This window comes from Phoca vitulina, unplaced genomic scaffold, assembly GCF_004348235.1.
Source record: "Phoca vitulina isolate PV1807 unplaced genomic scaffold, GSC_HSeal_1.0 scaffold63, whole genome shotgun sequence".
In the NCBI taxonomy this organism is placed as follows: domain Eukaryota; kingdom Metazoa; phylum Chordata; class Mammalia; order Carnivora; family Phocidae; genus Phoca; species Phoca vitulina.
In genome coordinates this window covers 6,011,942-6,034,512 of record NW_022589766.1, presented here as the reverse complement: position 1 = coordinate 6,034,512, position 22,571 = coordinate 6,011,942, and the positions used below count along the sequence as shown (strand labels likewise).

At 46.1% G+C, this 22,571-nt stretch overlaps 1 protein-coding gene across 3 annotated transcripts in view; it reads left to right on the top strand.

The window, feature by feature from the left end:
- Positions 1-22,571, top strand: part of RBKS (ribokinase) — an 82,500-nt gene that overhangs the window by 52,879 nt on the left and 7,050 nt on the right. Inside the window, exon 8 of one of the 3 annotated variants that reach the window (XM_032391494.1) lies at positions 10,849-11,827. The exons of the other annotated variants lie outside the window; for them this stretch is intronic. Within the exon in view, the coding sequence (XP_032247385.1) occupies positions 10,849-10,875 (27 nt within the window). The 3' untranslated portion in view covers positions 10,876-11,827. Of the gene's footprint in view, positions 1-10,848; positions 11,828-22,571 lie in introns of those variants that run through there. 3 annotated transcript variants of the gene reach the window in all.

Here is a 22,571-nt window from a genome sequence, read left to right as displayed (position 1 = left end):
AATATTTATTCTGGCTTTATTTGTAATAATCAAAAATTGATCAGATGTATCTACATAATCATCAATATGAGAAAATCAAATTTTAATAGCAATGGTGACATTTAGTTAAAAATAACTCTAGCTCTCTGTAAATAAAAGCATATTTAAAAATCTGGGGGAAAAGAACCCCACCAAACTACTATTGCTCATTGGGATGGGGAAGAGGAGGGGACAGGAGGCAGGTGCCATAAAGGAGGACTTCTACATTCTACTCCATATTCTAAATTGTTTCAGTATTTCCATGACCCTTTATTTTTCATGCATTACTTTGAAATTTGGAGGACATATGATTTGGGGACATAGCAAAAAACTATTTGGAGCCACATCTAGCAAATAAGAGAGGGGATATCATTTCTCAAAGAGTGTGCCGGGCGGTATCCTCACAAAGGAGCCAGTAATTGGCCAGGTTCACTCTTGGTCTCATAAAGAACCTCTCAAGCATTCCAAAATCTCTATATAAGTAGGCTGAGTAGCCCCTTGACTTAAGATGACTTCTGAATGGATACACACCTGATGCCAAAGAACTAGATCTGCATTGCCTTCAGATCCAGGCACTGGAGCTCCTTTTTAAGTCTAGATATTTCCCTACACACTTTTGACAGGATTTTTTTCCTTAATCTTTCTAAAGAAACAATTTCCCTTAAAAATATGTTATTTTATACAGTTTCCCTTGGAAATAACAGAATAAATGTCAAAGCTGCACTGTTTCTGTTCATCACTCAAATGCATGGCAGATCTTCAGAGAAGCTTTACTCATGGTCACGTTTTCTTTCAGAAGGGGTCTGCTTACCAGTCTTAAACTCTTCAACCCTCATTCCCACAATTAATAATATATTGAATGATCCAGACCTTGGCTTTGCCACATTTCTCGGTCTCTATTAGTTGATGACCTGAAGGAATGGTAAAAAGAGCCAGGCCATAGGTGATACCTCATTTTTAGGTACTTAATAGTTCACATACTTCATTGTCCATGTACCTCCCATTTGAAACAGACCTGAATGGAAAGGCTCAGGAGGGATGGAGGAACATATATAACAATCCTTTGGACTGAAGTGTGTCCCCTCCAAAATTCGTATGTTGCAGTGAGTAGGTAATTAAGGTTAAATGAGGTCATAAGGATGGAGCCATAGGACTAATATTCTTATAGGAAGAGACACCAGAGAGCTCACTCTCTGTGTAGACTCAAAGAGATCAGAGCACACAGCAAGATGGCGGCCCCCTGCAAGCCAGGAGAAGAGGCCTTAGAATGAAGCCCACCTTGTGAGCACCCTGATCTTGGACTTCCAGCATCCAGAACTGTGAGAAATAAATTTCTGTTGTTTGAGCCACCCAGCCAGTGGTTTTTTAAATGATGGCCCAAGCAGACTAACACACACAAGAAAGCAAATGAGCGTACGTACTTCAGAAGTGACCTAAAGCGAATACTGAAAAGTCTGCTGTTTTGTGAGGAGAAAATAATCTGAAGTGAACTAACAGGATCAGCCTAAATCACCTTTTTGGTGAACTATCTTGAGAATATTGCTTATGGTTTAACTGTAATCATCGGTCCCAGTAGGTAAGGCCAGATGATGTCCTGAGCTCAAACCCTGATTTAGCCACTAACCTACAGGCTTCTTTGGGCAAAGGACTCATTACGTTTGGGCTCGGGTTGTACATCCAAACAGGACGTGTCTGAGTGGGTGATCTCTGAGGCATCTTCGACCTCCATGATTCTTACAGATTCTTGGGGACATAAGGCTAAAGCCCAAAAGCCAGGCATTAGGCTGTGCTGGGCTGGGCTTTGTGTTGGACTCTGTATGCTCAGAACAACCCTGCAAGACGGGTTAATGCCCATTTTAGAGAGGAGGAAAGTAATGCTCCTAACGGCAAAGAATCTGCCCTGTCAGACAGCTGGCAAGTTGGCAGAGCCAGGAACTGATTCCAGGTCTGTCTGTCCGACTCCTACGTCGGGTACTCTCTACCGCACCCCTCTGTCTCTTGATGTTGTGGCAGTCCGCCCAGCCTTCAGTCCCTCCTATATGGCATCTCAGCACTGACTTTCCTTGTCACTTGTCATGATGCAGGCTTCTGTAATCCCTCCACTTCTCTAGATTTTCAGAAGCTTCCAGATCTTGCAAAGGCACGGCCTACTTTGTGCCATAGAGTGCAGCCTCACTTAAAGGCAGGAACCCACGTAAGAACAGTGTCTGGCACGTGTAAGCACCCAGTACCTCTTAGTGCTCATTACTAGGTCCCTATGTGTCCACTGTACCCGGATCATGTCAGGGTACCAGGAAGCATGTACCAGGAGCGCATATGCTCTCCAGTCCACGGAGTGGAAAGAAACCCAGGTCCCACTGCCATTTGATTCCAGCATCTTCCTGTACAGGACAAGGAGCTGGACGCACGGATAGTAGTGTGGCAGGATCTTTCCAGTCCAGATATCAAAGTTTCGGGCACAGACCACTTCCATTCATCCTCGTCATTGAATGACCAAACCTGAAGGAGAGGTGAACTACTCCTAGAGAACATAACCAGATCATCTTTCCATGAGACTTCTTTAAATAGGGGCCTGGACTGCTAACTGGAGAGGCTAGGGAAAATATAATTCCCTTTTTTTAACATTCCCAAACTCGCTCTCCAGTTTAAGGAAAGACAAAAACACTCCTCCTTCCCTGCCTAGCAAACTCCTATCCATCCTCAAGGTCCAACTCAGAGAGTTCCTTTTTGGGCAATCCCACTGCTTACTATATGCTTGGCATATGATAACAGGCCTTCCTGAAATAACAAAAGAGTTCTAGTTCCTTCTGGGAAAGTGACTAGTGTATGTATTAGGGTCACTTAGGCTCACTGACCCCCAGTGTTCTCAGGGGACTCGAGGATCTATAGGATTCCTTATATTCCTTAAATTCTACCTTGAATATGCCAAGGGAAAGAATAAACCTCAGATACACATTCTTTTTTTTTAATATTATGAAAACAAAATGCCCAGTTTCCCATTTTAAAACCTATCCTTAGATTATTTTACCTGCATGATAGAAAAGCCAGGCCAAAATTAAGTTACAGAGGGTAAATGGCATCTCTGAAACCAGCATCATAGCATACAGAACACCCAGCTGAGGCTCTGAAATAGCCATCTTAACCTTAGGAATGATATCAATAAATGGACATGATACCTGAGCAAACTGTCAACTCTGGCTACCAGAAAAAATGAAGACGACAAAAAGGAGTTGAGTGAGTATAAAGAAAGGACAGAGGACAAGGTGATTGCTGAAGAGACTGATGGACAAGGCACAAGACATCTGTCATGCCCGGGGGTCCGTATTAGCTCTATTACATTACTTCCGTATCGGCAGATCACCTCATTTGCTGGCTAATCGGGCAGAATTAAGTATTTTACATTATCTTTCTTAATCCTGCATGTGATCAGTTGAAAACCCAGGGCTCTAAAAATCTAATTGTAACTGCTTACCAGAAATGTCATCTTCACTTTGAGGAACTGGACCAGGGCCAAATACAAGGCTGTGTTTTCCGTTTTCCTAAAGTACCGTCCCATGGCCAGACCTGGACATGCACGTACGTGTGCCTGGTGCCAGACGTCTTTGGGGCTCCTGAGCCAGAAGCTGGGGTCACCGGCCGTGCTTCAGAACTCAGATCCAGCCAGAGATTAAAAAGGGCCATGGTAGTGAGAAGAGGGGTGTGGAGGGGGGGCGGTAGGATGTAGAGAAGAGAAAAAAAAACTGTCAAAACCTCAGCAAAAGTCAAGAGAGCAAAATCTAAATCTAGATTTAGAGTGTTCTGTGGGCCTCGACGCTACCTAAGTGAAAGGACAGGAAATAGTCCCTGTCCCCGTAAGAAGGGTTGGTTTAAGGTTGCAGGAGCTTGCTTATCCATTCCCAGTGCCGGCTTGGAGCCTCCTACGCCCACCCTCCGCCCCTCCCAGGAGAGCAGTGTGAGCCCGTGGCGGGGTGCTTCTCTGTGGTTTCCAGGGTGTGAAGATGTTTCTTGGGTAGACCTGAAATTAAGAGGCAAAAAACCTTCCGGAGCCGAACTGTGGAGCCCAGTGAGCTGGAGCCATGCCCACTGCCCTCCGTGCCTGTCGCTGATGCCAGAGGTGAACGAGGAAATGAAAAAAGAGCCTTGGCGAACTTCTGTCTGCCTTGGTGTGAAAGCGTGTGTGTTGTAGGTGAGCGGTGTGAGTACTTTGTGTATTTTCAGCGCTGAGGATGTCTGCGCCGTGTGAATAGACTGTCGGTGGCCTGAGCGCCGTGCGTGCGTGCGTGTGTAAAACGTACTGCAGTGGGACAGGGTGTAAAGGGGCGGCCGGTCACTCACACTTCCCTCCTCGTCCTTCCACTCCTTTAAACACGATAGGAGGGCTCTATACTGTGGAACAACCCTGAGAAAGCGATGTGATTTGGGGATAGAGGGGGTCCAGAGGTTAGGTGAATTACAACTCCCCTGAAAGGGTCTCTAAAGACAAAGTTTTATATCCTTTTCCTTCCTTTGGTCAAAACAAAACAAAAAAAACAGGAGCGCCTGGGTGGTTCAGTCAGTTAAGCGTCTGCCTTGGGCTCAGGCATGATCTCAGCGTCCTGGGATCCAGGCCCGCACCGGGCTCCCTGCTCAGCGGGGAGTCTGCTTCTCCCTCTCCCCCTGTTGCTCCCTTTCGTTCACTCTCTATCTCAAATAAATAAATAAAATCTTTAAAAAAAAAAAAAAAGAGAAAACTAGGAAAAGAAAGATCATGGTTACATTTGCTAAGTGACTTCCCGTGACTGTCGTGTTCCCAGTTAAGGAAACCATCTTCTGGGGCATCTGGGTGGCTCAGTCGGTTAAGCGTCTGCCTTCGGCTCAGGTCATGATCTCAGGGTCCTGGGATGGAGCCCCAAGTCGGGCTCCACATTCAGCAGGGAGTCTACTTCAGGATTCTCCCTCTCCCTCTGCCCCTCCTCACCCCTGCTTGTGCTTGCATGTGCTCTCTCTCAAATAAATAAATAAATAAAATCTTTTAAAATTTTTAAAAAGAAAAAGAAAACTGCCTTCCTCTACTTAGTCTGCTCTTTTAGTTTTTAGCATGTGGGCATCTAATTGTGTAGATTCAGTTGTACATGAAATATAATTTGCATCAAATACTTACACTGACTACTTCCCCCAGTCATCCCAAGGCCAGCCAGATCGCCTGCGTCCTCCCTTCCTTCCTTCGTTATAAATTGTGAAATGTTTCAATGACACTGAAAAGTATAGAGAACAAGATCATGACCACCCATGGATCCACCACCCAGCTTTGTTATTTCTTCATATTTTGCTATTTTTGCTACAAGTAGTTCTTAAGAAATAAAATGTCACAAACACAATGTGACCTCTTGGCTTAGGATGCTTAGTGCTATAAAGATGCAGCCTATGTCAGAACCTAGCGTTTACATTTGAACAGAAGAACAGTAGGGTTTTGTAAGACTTTCTCTTGATCTTTGCCATTCTGCAGTTTTACTACAATGAGCCCACATCTGAACTTCTTCTCATTTATATTGCTGATGACTCTCTTCTTCCTGAACGTCAGTATTTGTGTTTCTCCTCAATTCTGAACAATTCTTAAGCATTCTCTCTTTATTATTGCCTCTCCTACTTCCTCAATCATCTCCTTCTGGAACCCCTAGAAGGTATATATTAGACCTTCTCTTTTCTATTCTTCATGTCTTTTGAAACTGCTAGAAAGGAGTGCCTGGGTGGCTCAGATAGTTGAGCATCCAACTTGGTTTCGGCTCAGGTCATGATCTCAGGGTCGTGAGACTGAGCCCAGTTTCAGGCTCCACGCTCAGCGTGGAACCGGCTAGAGATTCTCTCTCCCCCTCCCTCTGCCCCTCTCCCTCCCCTCGTGTGCTCTCTCTTTCTCTCTCCTCTCTGTGTCTCTGTCTGTCTGTCTCTCTCTCTCTCAAATAAATAAAATCTTAAAACAAAAAAAAAAAAAGCCCGCTAGAGAGAGAAGCCTGGGATCCTGAGGCTGCCCGTCACCTTATTCTTGTCCCAGGGTCGATGAAACAAAAGTGACCTCAAGAACTAAAAACACCGTCCTTTAAACACAGAAAGTCACAGTCTTTTAAGAAACAGAAAAGACCCCGGTGGGAAGTTATGGCAGAATGGGGTGAGGAGCACCCCACTGTGCACACATTTACTCAGCACACTGTATTTTAATTTTCTGCATTGCAAACAGCAGGTGTGCGCTGGTATAATAGGGCAATGGTGTAATAAGACAGTCCCTGGCCCCAAAGAGCTTGGGTCTGGAAGAGTCTGTAGCCCACAGTCAAATGAGAAGTGCCGTGATGGGGATGCACCTGAAGTGCTATGGGAGCGCGGCTGAGGAGCCCACCTGGCCTGAGGAGCCCATGACCCTGCTTTGAGAGGGCAAGGGAAGGTGAGGTGAAGGACAAGTCAGCTTGGGGAAGGGTAACCCAGGCAGAGGCAGCAGCTCATGAAAGGTCCAGAGCCAAGAGGGTGTGTCAGTGTTGGTGCCTTTTCAAGTAGTTCTGTGTGGAAAGAGCTTACAGTACAAGGAAGGATGGAAAAGGATGAGGTGCAGCTATAAAAGGGACGGGTTGTGAAGGGCTTCATTTGCCACAACCGGAAATTTGCACATTCTCCTGAGGGCAGTGGAGAGTCACTGAAGAGTTTAAGCAGAGATAGATTTTATCAGATTTGTACTCTATTAAAAGATTAACATGGCTGCTTATAAAGAATAAGTTGGAGGGGCACCTGGGGGGCTCAGTCAGTTAATCCAACTCTTGATTTCAGCTCAGGTCTTGATCTCAGGGTTATGGGTTTAAGTCCCTTGTTCAAGTTCTGCATTGGGCTCCAATTTATTCTTAAAAAAAAAAAAAGAAAAAGAATAATAAATTGGAGATTACAATACTGGAGGCAGGGGGAACCACCCAGACTGTTGCAGTGATCTTATCTGGTAACAGATTATGGCAGCCTGGACTAGGGAGGTGGCAATGGAGATACTGAGAAGTGAGTTTAAGAACTCTTAAGAATTCAGAGAACATAACGGTAGGTCATTTCCTTTAAAATAAAAGGGTCGGGGGACCAAGTAAGATGCTTATTTCATGGTCAAAACCAATAGATCCTTCTACCAGTGTCCGTGGTTGTCAGCATGTTTTGAGCCTTGACTCACCTAAGGACCAAGACGTACTCCCATCAGAAACAGTCCATATCATTGGTGATTCTCTGCAGATGGCACAGGAAGATGGCAGTGTAGTTTACAGAAAATAAAATGAAATGCTCAGATGATCCCTGCATGCCCTTCCATTGGGCATGTCTGGCTGCCTGCCACCCCCATTTTGGGGAATCACTTATCTGTGCAACAGAGAGGCATTTGGAGCAGAAATTTATCCTTCACTTAAAGTAAACAGCATGTGAAGGGAACTCTTTTGCAACACAGTGCTCGTTGAGATATCTCCCCTAACACCTGTGCCCGAGACGCTAGCTTCTCCAGATACGAACACAGCCTTCACGTAACTACACCCTCTCCCCCTGATGAAGTGACAAATCAGCCAGTATGTGATGAATTGGGGTTGTGTAGACAAAACACCAGGTATTCCAGCCAAGGCATCCACAGTTTGTTGTGAATCATCCACACCAGCCTTCAGCAGTGAGACTCTCAGAACAATTGTTCAGTTCCATCCTTCGTTCCCACCATGTACAACTAGCCCAAGACCCGAGAGTGAACCAGCAACTGTAAGGAACCAGAAACATTATAAATACCCCAGAGAACCCTTTTATAACAGCAACTGCCTACTGATTCTGTGGCCTAACAGCTCAAGCAAAAAAAGGATATAAATATGATATTGCACAACGACTAATTACTCAAAATTTAGTGCATCAGCAGAAGAGGGACCTGTGGTTGGTGCTAATATTATCAGATATCTTTACTGTTTAATAATCTGGTAGCTCTGTATTATGGAGCACGCAGTTTTCACAGAGAACAATGATTTTATTTCAAGTACCTCTCACTGACATAAAAAAGCAGCTGTTAGAAGATGAACATTTGGCAGAAAATGTTTTAGCAGAATCTTTTGTGAGATACTAAATCATATCGGATTAACTGTTTTCTGTTGAGAATAGTGGAGTCCCAAAGAAAAAAGATGGCTGACCACAGAAGGCAAGGCCAGTTTTTAGAACCCAGCGAATCACTCATAGACATTGTAGTTGTAAGTGCCATTTATTCACCAATATATAAAGTTATTTATATACAAAGCTTCCATTAATGTTGCCTGAAGAAAGGGCCTTTTTTTATTCCAGTTTTAGCTCATATTCAGGATTCTACTTCTCTTTCATTAATTGCATTCCAATAATGGAATTCTTTAAATTATAGAATAAATTAATCCACCGCAGACATTTTCGGCCAGAATGGGGTTTTTTGACCAGTTTCAAGTCTCCACAGGCCACTCTCTGTGGCCAGCCAGCCCAAAGAGCAGCGCGGGCTATGACTAAGAGCAGCCCCTGCTGAGCACAGGCCGGCCCTGCCTCTGAGCCTGAAGAGGGGCGAGGGCAGCACCGGGCTCCCTGGCCTCACGGCCACCACTCCCAGGTTGACAGTAGAGCCTCTCACATGTTCTTCAGGCTGGTCGAGCACCTGTCGCTATTAGAGAGGAAGTGACATCATGCCGTGGCTGCTGGGCACAGCCAGTTTTAGCCCAACAGTATTATGACCAAGCTGCTTTCATGTGGCCATACTGATTGAAGAACTTTTTCACATTAAACTATGATAAGTAAAACATAAAAAGTAAAACATAAAATTCTTCTCCTTTCTAAATCACCAAGCAGCGTACAAAGACTTTCAACTTGTCCCCAATTCCCACTCCTGGGGTGGAGTGTGTGATTGGGAAAGATTAAAAATGGAGGGTTTTCTGAGATGGCTGAAGATTGCTTTTAGGGCAGAGCCCAGGCTTGGGCTGAGAGTGGCATGAGGTGCAGAAGAGGATATGGGGATAGGGATGTCTGTTCTGTATGTTATTTGGTAATTTGAGACACTATTTGTATGGTCATTTTGATGCAAGGGCTAACTCAAAATATCTTCATCAAAATGCCCCATTTTGGGGCACATGGCTGGTTCAGCTGGTTAAGCGTCTGACTCTTGGTTTCGGCTGAGGTCATGATCTCAGCATTGTGGGATCGAGCCCCACGTCTGGCTCCGAGTTCAGCGTGGAGTCTGCTTGAGATTCCTTCCCCGTCCTTTTCCCTCCCCCTCTGCTCCTCCCCCTGCTCTCTCTCTCTCTTTCTCTCAAATAAATAATCTTTTTTTTTTAACGCCCCATTACTGGTATGAGTGGCCAGCCCAGAACCAGTAGATACTGAATCAGGCCCCAGTTGGAGCCAGCAAATGACCTCTGTCAATAGAGACCACTGGTTGACTTGGACCAGGAGCCATATATCACCACAAATGGAGCCAGATCAGTCCATGGCGCTGACCTCTGAGGGTGAACCACCACAATCAATGTACGATGTAGATCAAATAGAGTTGATGCAATTTCTATGATCATCTGTACTCTTACAAATGGTTACTAAATACTTGTAGGGTACCAGTAAATGAAGAATCTGGAAGTTCTGGGATGAGGGCTGATAGTTTTTCTTATTCTCTAGTAGCTGAATTTTAATCAATATGTTGAAAATTGCAAGACCGGTGTAATTTTTTAATACCATTTATATTATAGTCTTTTGGGGCAGTGAGATGCTACCTTGAATGTATATCGGCCCCACCTACCTTTGGTTTTGCACTCAACCCCCAATTGATTCCTCTCTGTTTTCATCCATCTAAAATAAAGACGGCTTTAGCCCCCAAACCTCATTCCAGATGGAAATGCATAATTCAAGAGAAATACTGATGTCAAAGAGAAGGCACACCAATTTGTGTCAGCAGTTGCTGTAAATTAAAGAGGAGTACAAGGAGAGTTTAATGTAATGTAGAATTGAAAATAAAATTAGAACGAATATTTAGGCAGTCCTCCGCCTCTTTTTTTCCCTTCTGTGACACGAAGGATTGACTCCCAGCCTAAGTACCTAAGACAGTTCATTTTTCTTGCCTGCTGGAAAATTCTTTCCCCATAAAATGTTGTGTATTTGTCTTTGGCATCCAAAATTAGATCTTTTTACCTTTTCCATTCCAATCTCAACAGAACAGTCAGGGTAGGAAGAGTCCACGTTTTCCCCCATCTTCCACACCTGTCACATTTGCAGCCCAGAAGGGACCCCTGCTACACCAGTCTGACTAGTCAACTGCTGGAAATGGCCATTAATTCTTCCCTGATACTGATTCTCCCTAATGTGGGTGTCACCTCCATGGTTTCTTTTCTTTTCCCCAAGCTGGGAAATGCAAGAGTTGGTAACGCACATCTCACACATGTACTACTGTGCCAGAAAAAATTCTTTAGCACACATCTGAAAGAGTGAAATCCCCTTTAAAGCAGTGATATTGGGAAGCTTCACACTTAGTCCAACCAAAGCGCCATTATCTAGAACCTTTTTGGAGTTCTTTATTCGAATTGCCCTCAGAACTGGTGGTGGTCTTTATCGTTGCGCACTGTCTTGGCCAACGGTGGAATTCCCTAGCTTGATCTCCCACTGTCATCACTAGACTTGGTTATTAATGATTCCCTCTTTCCAGAAGTAAATTCCTTAGAGGAGTGGTTCTCAAAATGCAGCGCTGGACCAGCTGTATCAGCATCACCTGGGAACATCATCTGCCCTACCTCAGATTTAATGGATCAGAAACTTGCGGGTGGGCGCAGCAATCCGCGTTTTAACAAGCCCTCCAGGTAATTCTAATGCTTGCTCTAGTTTGAGGACCACGGACTTAGAAGATGAGATATTGCCTCCATTGAGGACGTTCAAAGATGTGCTACAGATTCGGAAAGTATTCCAAAGAAAAAGTTCCACAATCTTTTTGAGCAAAGCTGGAGTCCATGTATGGCTTCTCCAGAGGACTGCTTCCGCAGAGACCTACCGCAGCTGAGGCATCCGCTTCCGCCACTTCGCCATTTGACCTTGAGCAGGTTCTCACACTTGGTTTCTCATCTGGAAAATGAAAGACCCATCCTACCTACGTCACAGGATTGTAATGAGACTCAAAGTGAATCACATCTGCAAACACGGTCTGTAAAGCATATTGGTGAAAAAGTGCAAGTCATTGTTATTCCGCAAATAGGATTCTGGTAATCTGAGCATTACACGAGGGCAAAGACTTGGGGAAAGTTATAATTTCCTTGGCCAGATCCACCTTCTTGTCTATATAATGACTGCTTCCTCATCTTAATGGACGTGCCTCAGATTCTGCCATTTCAGCCCACCCATTTATCTGGTGCTAAGAGAGGGACACCACTGCCTCATAAACAGCTACAAGGTCTAGAAAAATATATCCATTTTCAGACATGCTGTTTGCTATGGAAAACTCTGTGATGATTGGTAAGGACAGACTGTGTGTGTATACGCACTAAAGCTCTCGTGACCAGAACTTGTCACATGCTAGCAGCGGAAGGGTCTGGACTGAAACCACCCATTTCAGTGCTATGCAAGGCAGTCGTGACCTTCAAGAAGGACGCTAAGTGTCCATTGCCACACAGTAATCATTGCAGAGAGGACCAAAAAGAAAATCCCTCAAGTAAACCAAATCTATGGAAACCAAGAGTTCAAAACCAGCCCAGTCAACATGTCTGTGCTGGAGAGAATGTGGGTGGATTTTACCTTAGAGATTAGCCAGGTTTTACTTTTTGTTTTTTAAGACTCTGTTTATTTGAGAGAGAGAGAGTGAGTGAGTGAGTGAGAGAACACAAGCTGGGGGAGAGGCAGAGGGAGAAGCCAACTCCTCGCGGAGCAGGGAGCGCGACGTGGGGCTCGATCCCAGGACCCTGAGATCATGACCTGAGCCGAAGGCAGAGTTACCCAGGTGCCCTTAAAGATTAGCCTTTACAAACACCTTCACCATAGGAATTCTTCAACGGCAAGCTCCTGGTGCATTTATCATTTCACTTAAAAACTTTACTGACTCTTCGGTGAACATCTCTGGGCAGGAAGTTAAATCTGTTGCCTTAGTGCTTATTAGGAATGCAGTTTTAGTAACACAGAGCAGTTCCCGCTAGACCAACGTCAACTTCACTTTCACACAAAGTGCCAGCGAAAATCAAGAGATGAGGTATGAATCTAATTGGTTAAATGTGATTAAGTTATTGGCTGATTATGCAATAATAAGCTATTGGTTAATTATGGAGTTGGAATATGAAATGATTTTGTTCAAAAATGTGTGCCTACTTAACAAATCTACAGAGACAGAAAGTAGATTAGTGTTTCCTAGGCGTGGCAGGATCAGGAAGGAGGGGGGTGTGATTGTTAGTGGGTACAAGGTTTCTTATAGAGGGGACGAAAATTTCTAACATTAGACTGTGGTGATGGTTATTCAACCCTGTGAATATATTTAAAAACATTGAATTGTATACTTAAAGTGGGCAGATTATATAGTATATTAATTATATCTCAATAAAGCTGTTTTTTTGGGGGGCTCCTGGCTGGCCTAGTTGGTAGAACATGTAACTCTTGATCCTGGGATTGTGAGTTGGAGCCCCATGTTGGGCCTAGAGCTGACATTTAAAAAAAAAAAAAAAAGCGGGTTTTTTTTTTTTTTTTTAAGATTTATTTATTTGAAAGAGAGAGGGAGAGCACAGGGGAGGGTAAAGGGAGGGGCAGCAGGAGAGGGAGAAAGAGACCCAAGGAGACTCTGCGTTGAGCATGGAACCCCATGTGGGGCTCCATCTCATGACCCTGAGATCATGACCTGAGCCAAAACCCAGAGTTGGACACTTAACCAACCATGCCACCCAGGCTCCCCAAAAGGTGCTGTTTTTGTGTTTTTTTTTTTTTTAATCAAATAGCTAATAAATTGTAGAGCTGGGGAAACATTGTGCCTATTTAAAAGACAGGAATAAAAATCATCCATACTTTGCTGCATACAGTTTCATACATGATTAATATGAAATAATAATCATTTGAAATACATTAAGGCAGGAAATATTTGCTCTTTCTTTTAATCACACAGTGTTTTAAAAGCTGACTATCTCAGCCTAATAATTGAAATTTAAATGTAATAAACAAAAGTGGCTAATAGTTGAAGCCACAGTCATGGCCATTTATGACATAATGATTTGTCCATGTTCCCTACAGGTTTATTTAGAATAAAAATCAGTAGCTCTTACAAAATAGTGATAAGGAAGCTGGATTCTCACTGTCCATCTTGATGCTTCTAAACTGATCTGGTTAGGACAGCCAGAAGGTTGATGTTGGAAAGGATGTGATCTCATCCTTATGATGTCAGTATGCACTGATAAGGGAAAATAGAGATACTCAGATTTGAGCTGTGAAGCAGGGCTCTTGTGTAAGCATCACCCTATCTCATGGTACGTTCGTCAGACTCACTGCTGTCTGCCGAGGAGAGAACCTTTACACTTTCCTACCTTGGGAAGATAGGCCAGGCTCCACTAGTTCTAATCTCCTTGGGAAGTCCTCACTGCGGGGCGTGGGGCTTGCCCAGGGCTCACTGGTGGTCATGGAGGCCTGACTGAGGCAAACAGGAGAGGAACTGGCTGGGAGAGGTAGGGATTTCTGGCTCAGCCGAAAGCAAGCAGGGAGCTACCAACACCTGCCTAGCGTGCCTTGCAATTTGGAGATTGCTGGCTAGGGCTGCTGCTTCTTTTTTTTTTTTTTTTTAGATTTTACTTTTTTTTTTTAGAGAGAGAGGGTGGGGGGAGGGGCAGAGGGAGAAGGAGAGAGAAACTCAAGCCAACTCTGTGCTGAGTGTGGAACCTGACACTGGGTTCGATCTCACAACCCTGAGACCATGACCTGAGCTGAAATCAAGAGTCAGACACTTGACTGACTGAGCCATGCAGGCGCCCCCTGGGTCGGGTTTCTTAGCACACCAGCAGATCCTAATCAGGCCACTGGCAGGTTCTCGGGGACACGAGGCCCTACTTCAGGGTTTCTCAACCTGTCTTGCGGTAATCACCACCCACCCCAAGTGAGCCTTTTAAGATTTTTTTTTTCCTATTTGTCATCTTCCCCCATGAAATTTTAGTACCACAGATACTCTCTCTTTCCAGATAGATAGATATGGTCACCTACTGTGCCTTCAGAAAGCCACAAATCATTGTAATATCTTAAAAAAATGTTTCACCACAACCTCCTCCCCCTCACGCAAGCATGAATTTTCACCCCCGTCGGAGAGGTGCCACCCCAGTTGAGAATGCATGCCCTGGATGGAATGAAGGGTCTAGGCGGGGCCCCTCTCTGCCCACACTTAGTGAGTGGTGAGGTCAGTCCCATGGAGAAGATGATCAGGTGGCCCAGTGTCCCATCACTAACTGGGATGGGCCCTGACTTGAGATTCCAGCACAGCTAGAGGAGTGTCCCCGCGCCATCTGTTCAGACTGCCTGCCGTCCTCCAGGCTCTGCACCACGTCCTCCTCCCCGGCAGAGACAGCCCTCTGCCCGGCGACTGGCTTGCTGTGAGGGAAAGCGGGGTGCTGGTGGAGGGCCACAGCTCTCCCCGCCAGTGGCTCACCCTCTTCCCGTGCTCTCCTCCAGCCCCTCACCCTATAGGCCTCTCCCAGAAGCCTCACTCCTTGCTCTGCCTGTGTTCCTTCTCCCCAAGTGAAAGCATAACATTTACCAGGTTTCCCCAGTCTTGCACTGACAAGGGGGGCCTTTACACTCTTCACTGCACATTTCTTTAATCTCCTCCTCACAGCCTCTTTAAAGGTCTCCTAAAGTATCTCCCTGCCCCCACAGAGGAATGGATGTCCCAGACCCCAGCACCTACAGGCAGTCACCACTAGAACTCTCTGGAGCCTGGCCTCCCCAGTAATTAAGAGCTGCAGGACACTGGTTGCTGTCTCTTCCTGGCTATGAGAGCATCCTGCAGCATAAAGCTAGTCACAGCATACACTCCTTCCCCTGGGACCCTGGGGTCATACCCTAGGATCACGACCCTCTTTGTCCCTTAGAACCCTTGCCTGGTCCCTTCTGACCTAGGCCATGCGCTTTCGTTTCGAAAAACGTTAACAAACGAAGGAGTCCTCTGAGATGATGCTGTCTAGTCCACCCCTCTTGTGGAGCACCCACTCTGCTCCACACCGGGCTAGGCCTTTCATACACATTATCTAATTCAGTATTTATAGTAGCCCTATGAGGTAGGTTCCCATTTTACAGATAGTCACAGAGAAGGTTGAGTAACTTGCCAGGATGGTGAAATCAGGACATAAACTCAGGTCCATCTGATTCCAGACCATTTACTGCATTGTCCCAGCTATGAAAACATGTTCCCAGTTGAAAAAACCATTTTCCCCAGCTATGTCCAGCGGGGCTCCACTGTAGGTATAAAAATACTGAATTTGCCATTCTTAAAAGATGACATATGGCTAATAAAAAGGCAGGACTTAAAACCACATTTGTTTGTTCCCTCTCTGCTGCTTCCTCGGGGGTCACAACACGAGGGCTCCCGCCAGTCCGTGATTAGCCCTTAAAGGATAAAGAATGACTTGTACTTCCCCAGGCCTGCCAGATGTTCATGCCTCAACCCCCTGCAGACAGGAGCGAGGCAGGAGCCCATTCTCAGAACGTGGAAGCAGGAGCAAAGCAGGACTGGCCCCCATGCTAGCCTGAGGGCGAGCCATCTCAACGTTGGCACCCCCCTGCTGGCGTGGGGGTGGAAGATGGCAGGGATCCTGGCAGGCTGACATTGTTCTCTCTCTCTTTCCTGAACCCCTTGCGATATTCTTTCTGGAGAAGAAATAGTGCATTGATTTGGGATTTAGTCATGTTTCATCCCATCTGCCTTTTCCCTGGCCTCTAAAACCACAAGCCTGGCTGAGGAATTCCGGTCCACAGTGTGGGCTTTGAATAGCTTTGTGTAGGGAGAGGTTTTGAAAAGAAAGGAAAGTGGTATCTACTCCTCAGATGGAATGTGTTAAGCCATCGAGGAAGAATGCGAGGGTTTTAGCTGTTAGGGTCCGTCAGCAGTTCGGGTGATGAGTCATCCAGCGTGGGGATGGATTCCTGAGAACTGAAGCCTCGTGATGACATCATTCTTGCAAGATTGTCTGGGATCTGTTGTAGCCGCCTGACAAGTTCTTACCTTGGGGATTTTCATCACATGGGTTTTTTCCCCAACCACACTTAATACCCATCATGCCTTCTAACTAACTTCTAACTTCTAACATCCACTTTTCTATCAACTAGAATTTGGCAAACTGGGACTTTCACAGGTCTGTCTCATTGTCATGCCTGCTCCAGGGCATTCTTGGGACAATGTGTGCTCCTCACCTGATCACTCAGCACCCATCCTCCTGACAGTTCTCCATTTAGTCAGCACGTGTTTCAGTGGTGAGCCTGGCGCCATGCTAGTCTGAAGGGATGAAGGCCAAGGAGGAGGGCAGGAGCATGCCCGAGGGTACCTCCCCAGACTCCTGGGATCGGGGAAGACACCGTGCTTTAAATGTGGTGCCAGTCAGTAAATATGTGATGACTAGTTAATACCTCAGTGGAGTCTTAGAAGATGAGTAGGAGTTAGTCTAGGGAAGAGTCCAAGCGAGATATTTGTGTGAATGAAGACCCAAGTTTCCACAGGTGAATAGGAAGAGGTGAGAGATGAAACTAGGCAAGTGTGCTAGGGAGCCTCATGCGCCATGCTGAAGAGCTAAAATTGTATCCTAAGGAAGATGAGAAGCATTCAAAGGGCTTTAGGCATGGAGGTAAAGTGGCCAGATTTACAGCAGTGTGGAGGCTGGGTTGGAAGGGGCCAGACTAGTCAGGGAGTTAATGCCATCCTCTAGAGGTGATGTGAGCATGAAGTAGGGTGATGGGAGGGGGGATGGAGATGAGAGGACAGATTTGAGAAATATTTAGGATTTAAACTTGGCAACTGGTGAATAATTCGTTCTGTGGGAGGGCAATATCCAGAAGACCCCCAGACTTCCAGTGTGGGAAAGATAAGGGGCCCCGTGTTCAGGCAGAGGTGCGAGTTCATTTGGGGCATGCCGAGTTAGAGTTGCCTGCAGGGGACATGAGCCTGGTCGAGCAGACTCATGGACAGTTGGATACACGAATCCGAAGACAGAGGAGAGTGTGTGCTGAAGATACTGACTTGGGACTCATCGTGTTCATAGCAGTTGAAACTGTAACTGCACAGCAGTAGAGACCCCCCTGGAAATTATGGGGAATGAGAAGGACAGTGGGCCAAGGACGGAAGCCAAGGGAATGCCAATATTGTTAGTGCAGGAGAAGGGAAAGGGCCCCATGATAGAGACGAAGGAAAGTCAGAGACACGGAACCCAGGAGAGTCCCTTGCTGCTCTGTGCTTCTCTCCCTCCTGAATATTCCACTGAAGCCCCAGCCCCCCCGCCCCACCCCGCCCCGGCTGTCTTATTCCTCATCGTAAGCTCCTTTACATCCTTAACTCTCCAGAAAGCCTTCGCAGGTCAAAGCTGCTCCTATCCCAAAGCCCGTTTGCTGCAGCCTCCAGCCATCCCTCATCTACCCTCCTGTAGAGATTCCTGTATCTTTGAGCCTCGTGCAATTCACTTACAATGCCTTGACCTCCTTGCCTGACCGTTCTGTTTATCTACATCACCATTTTTCTCTCCACCCCACTGCTGCCATCCTGTCAGATGACTTCAGTGCCACGAGGGTGAACCATCACTGAGTCTCATAGTTCCCAGATGCCCTCATTTCCAGTGACTCTTCACCTCCCCTCCAGCCTCCCACTTCCATGAGACTCCCAGGAATGGTTAATACCCGCATGGCTTCCATTATATGGGAGTACACCTCACATCCTGCTCTCTGGGCACAACCAGCTCTCTCACCTCTTATCTCACTTCCCACTGCCCTTAGTTCCCTCTGTTTCCTTCTGACCTGTAGACTCCCTCCTGACCTCTCCTCTTTCCTTAACCCTGTTAGACTAACTGGCTGTTCATCGGAGGTGGTGTTTCCTAAAACCTTAGCTTTCTTTGCACTCCCACTCTCCCCCACACCTGACGAGGGCAACGCAAGGTCACAGTCTCTTCTCTACTCCTGCTCCAAGCACACGGAGGAAAGTGGGTCCCCGTACAGAGGGACAGCATTAGACATTCACCGTCTTCACTCTGTCATCCCTGTCATTCTTCAGTGCTATAGAAAACCTAAGCCTTCCCACGGGGAAATAGGAAAATTCAAGCCTTAGCCAAAAGCCCAATCTTTCTTTCCCAAAATAGCTTCTCCACCTGCTCTGTTGCTGGATTTCCACACAGATGACCTTGGTACAGCTCCTGACTGCCCTTTACCACCTTTATTCTTCCCTCGGGCAAGTTGCTTAACCTCCTCGAATCCTAGTTCCTCAGTTTTAAAATCAGGACCCTCCAGTGTTGCTGCCAACCTCTGGGGCACTTAGTGCAAATTAGAAGAAGGTGCCCCTTTGGCCAGGCACACAGCGTGATGAGCTGAGCATGGCCTGCAGACCACAGTGCCCCCCTCACCTGGGCACCCTGGTGCAGTGCCACCTTGAATCCCGGGGCCCCAACCACACCCACCTCTCCACGGGGTCTTGTGAAATCAAGGCCACGGTAGGCACAGCACCCAGCCAAGAGCCTGACTGTGCAGAACCTCAGACGAAAGAGTTAACTCGGCCCACTTGGACTTGCGTCAACACGTGGGCGTGCTCTGCTGGGATCGCAGCGGCTCGGTGAGGTCCGTCAGTGCGCGCCCATTTCTCGTCAAGAGAGGGGAGCCCTGAGAGACTGGAAGTGAGCTGGTAAGTGAGGGGGTGGGACAGTCGGACAGAGAGGGGGCTCCGACGGGGAGGAGAAGGGAAATGAGTAACAACCTCCTGAGGGCAGGAATGCCTCAGGCTCTGGGGCAGAAGTTGCCCACCCCAAACCCACACCCCAACTCTAGGGTGCTGCCCTCAGGAGCTCCCACCTCGCAGATGCTCCCCGGGGGGGCCTCTCACTAGCTGCACCTGAGTGTCATGCTCCCTACCCCACCAGCCCCGCAGAGCGCCTGGGCCCCTCCCCCTGCCCACCCCCCCTGGAGGGCGCAGGCCGGGCGTGTTTTGCTGTCCTTTCACTCCACTCATAGTCCACTTGCCTCCGCGGGTGCCACACGCCAGGACTTCTCCAAACCCAGGAGTGTGAAGGCCCCGTCCATCCTGTAAGAGCGGCTCTTCCTTAAGAGGATATCACTGTGCGAAGGCAGCGAATAGTAACCACCTGGGTATTTTTATGGAAGAAAGATGAATTATGCCATCACCCCTTCTGGCACAGAAATAATTTTCAGTAAAAGGTTAAAACCATCATGTTGTATCAATGAGAACTGTTCCATTATTCCAAGAATGATTGATTGGAAAGTACTTTCCTTACAGGAAAATCAAAGTGATACAATGCAGCTTCCACTTTTAAAGCACTTTCCATTAAAAAAAAGCATACCAACGTATAAAAATAGTTATACTGAAGATGTGAATCAACAGCCGAGGAATTTATTGGCACTTGAAAGCCTTGTGATATAAATAGATTCGACAATGAGAATGAATCTCAAGTAACTCTGGGCTGTGGCAACCTAACCTCCACTTTCACTGACACAAAAGAAAGTCACATGTAGTTCAGCGAGTCCTCTGGCCACCTTGGAAGAGAACACAATGGAACTAGGTGCAACAGGGCAGGTCAACTCAAAGCAGTGGGTGAGGCAGTAGGAGAGACAGAGGGGACAGAGATAGGGCCTCTGCCCTCAAAGAGTTTTCAGACTGTCCCAGACTGTGGGCCTGACAAAACAAAGCCCCCAGTACTGTGGCCTGAGGGAGGGACAAAGGAATAGGGGATAGAAGGGAGAAAGCTGTTTCCTAACTTGCTGATTTCCTTCCTTCTCCCCTCTCTCCCTGCTTCCCACAAACAGTAGCTCTGTGGTGTAATGTGAACAGAACATGGAAATCAGTTGGGTCTGGATGCAAACTGCCACTTACCAGCCATGTGACCCGGGATAAATTATTTCATGTCTCTAAGATTCGGTCCCCACAAGGGTTGCAGGGGTCAGGGGGCTGTGGTTGTAAAGATGAAATGTCTTGGGTGTGTATGTAAGCACCCAGCTTTGCTGCTTCCTGATGCAGAGCAAACAATAAACGTTCACTCCCTTCCTTACCCTTCCACTCCTCTGTGAAGGTTAAGTAGTACTTACTTTTCCACACCTTTCATGCTTAAATTTCAAAGAGCTTTTCCATCTTGGGATATAATGTGATTTTCAAGGTAGCCTTTGCTGGTCTTCATGGTTCTGAGTTGATGGCCCCTGTCCTCCAAGGGCTTTCCTACTTCTCTGTGTTTTGGGACTCAGAGGCCCAACAGCTGCCCTCTTTGTAAAGAAGAACATGCAACACCCACCGCCACCACCACCCCACCTGAGACCAGGGCAGCTGAGAAGTGGCCCGTCGGCAGTCCTTGCCTGAGCATATACTGTATGTGAGCACGTGTTGTGTAAGGGTTGTGTAACTCTGAGGAGTCAAGGACAAGAACTGGACAAGATTTCTGACCTCTCATAAGACTTCAACATATGGGTGTCACCTCAGTCGAGGTTCTTGGTTCTTGGTTGAACAACAGCCCAGTTGCAGTCCTGGTATGAGGCACCAGACGCTGTCACCACGGTGGCAGCCCCTACCATCTCAGACCTCAGTTTTTCTGCAGTCACATGTGTCATGGCCGGAAGGTTCCTCCCAGTCCCCTTGACCTGCAGGGGCATGTCACTGCCTAGTCCTTCGCTGAAAGGGAAACTGTCTGGATGAGATGACGAGACGGGGATTCTCAATGCAGGGAGGAGCATCTCTCAGTTCAGTTCACCCCAGCTTGGAGTCGATGTCCACTTAATTGAATTAAGAGAAAGGAAAATTGGGCGCCTGGGTGGCTCAGTCGTTAAGCGTCTGCCTTCGGCTCAGGTCATGATCCCAGGGTCCTGGGATCGAGTCCCACATCGGGCTCCCTGCTCTGCGGGAAGCCTGCTTCTCCCTCTCCCACTCCCCCTGCTTGTGTTCCTGCTCTCGCTGTGTCTCTCTCTGTCAAAAAAATAAATAAAATCTTAAAAAAAAAAAAAGAGAAAGGAAAATTATTCAGAGGATGAAATTGGCTCCTTTGTAAATTCACAAAGCCACTGATGAAATTTTACTAAAGAAGTTTTGAAAATCAACTTGTATTAAAAACTTTAAAATGTTTGCTTACCTAAGTAAAACTGACAAGTTGTCGTAGGCCTATATACCCTGCAGAGTTTCACCAGTGATTAGCATTTTGTCACATTTGTTTTACTGCTGCCTCTCAAAGTACATAAATACACTTTTTTTTGGATGAGTCATTTGAGAGTAAGTTGCAGACATCATGACTCTTAACCTCTTACTACTTCGGGAGAGACATCCTGAGAACAAGGACATAGCAAAACTACAATATAATTATCAAATTCAGGAAATTTAACACTGAAATAATCTTTTATGCACAGTCCAATAATGTCTCAAAAGTGTTTTTTATAATTTTTTTGGTCCAGGAGGCAATCCAAGAGTTTGTATGGCATTTAATTGTCATGCTCTTTTAGCTCCTTTAATAGGAAACAGGTCCTCAGCCTTGTCTTTCATGATATTGATATTTTTTTGAAAATCACAAGTTTACTCTTTCATAGAATTTTTCTCCATTTAGGTTTGTCCAGTGCTTCCCCATGATCTGAGTTAGGTAACGTGTTTTAGGCAGGAATACCACGTAAGTGACATTATGCCCTTGTCAAGGCCCCACATCGGGGAGCATGCAATGGCAGTTTGTCTCATTATTGGTATGTTGCTCACTTGGTCAAGGTGGTGTCCCCCAGGTTTCTCCGCTAGACCGTTATCTGTTATGAATAGGCCATCTCTATGGAGATACTTTCAAACTTATAAATATTGTATCCTCATCAAACCTTTATCCAGCAGTTTTAAAAGCATCCATTGATGATTCTTGCCTGAATCAGTTATTACTATGACGGCTACAAGTGATTTTTCAAACTTCTGTATTTACTAATTGGCATTCTACTTTAAGAAGAGTTTTCCTTTCTACATTATTTATTTTTTCATTTATCTATTTAAAATCAGTATATACTCGTGAGTTCATTTTTTTTTTTAAGATTTATTTATTCAGGGGTGGGAGAGGGGCGGAGGGTGAGGGAGTCCCAAGTAGACTCCACACTGAGCACAGAACCTGACTTGGGGCTCGATCTCACAACCCCAAGATCACGACCTGAGCCAAAACCAAGAGTCAGATGCTTAACTGACTGCACCACCCAGGCACCCCAGATTCATGGATTCTTAATAAATTTTCAAGTGATTGTTAACAACTTATCTCTTACCCATCCCTTCTATACATCACTTCTGCATTTGTGGATGGGTCAACCTCATTGCATGCAGATTTCTTTTTTATGTGGACTTGAACATTTAACCTACAGCCCACTATTTACAAAGGCAGACAGGAAATAGAAAACTGAACTTTTTATGG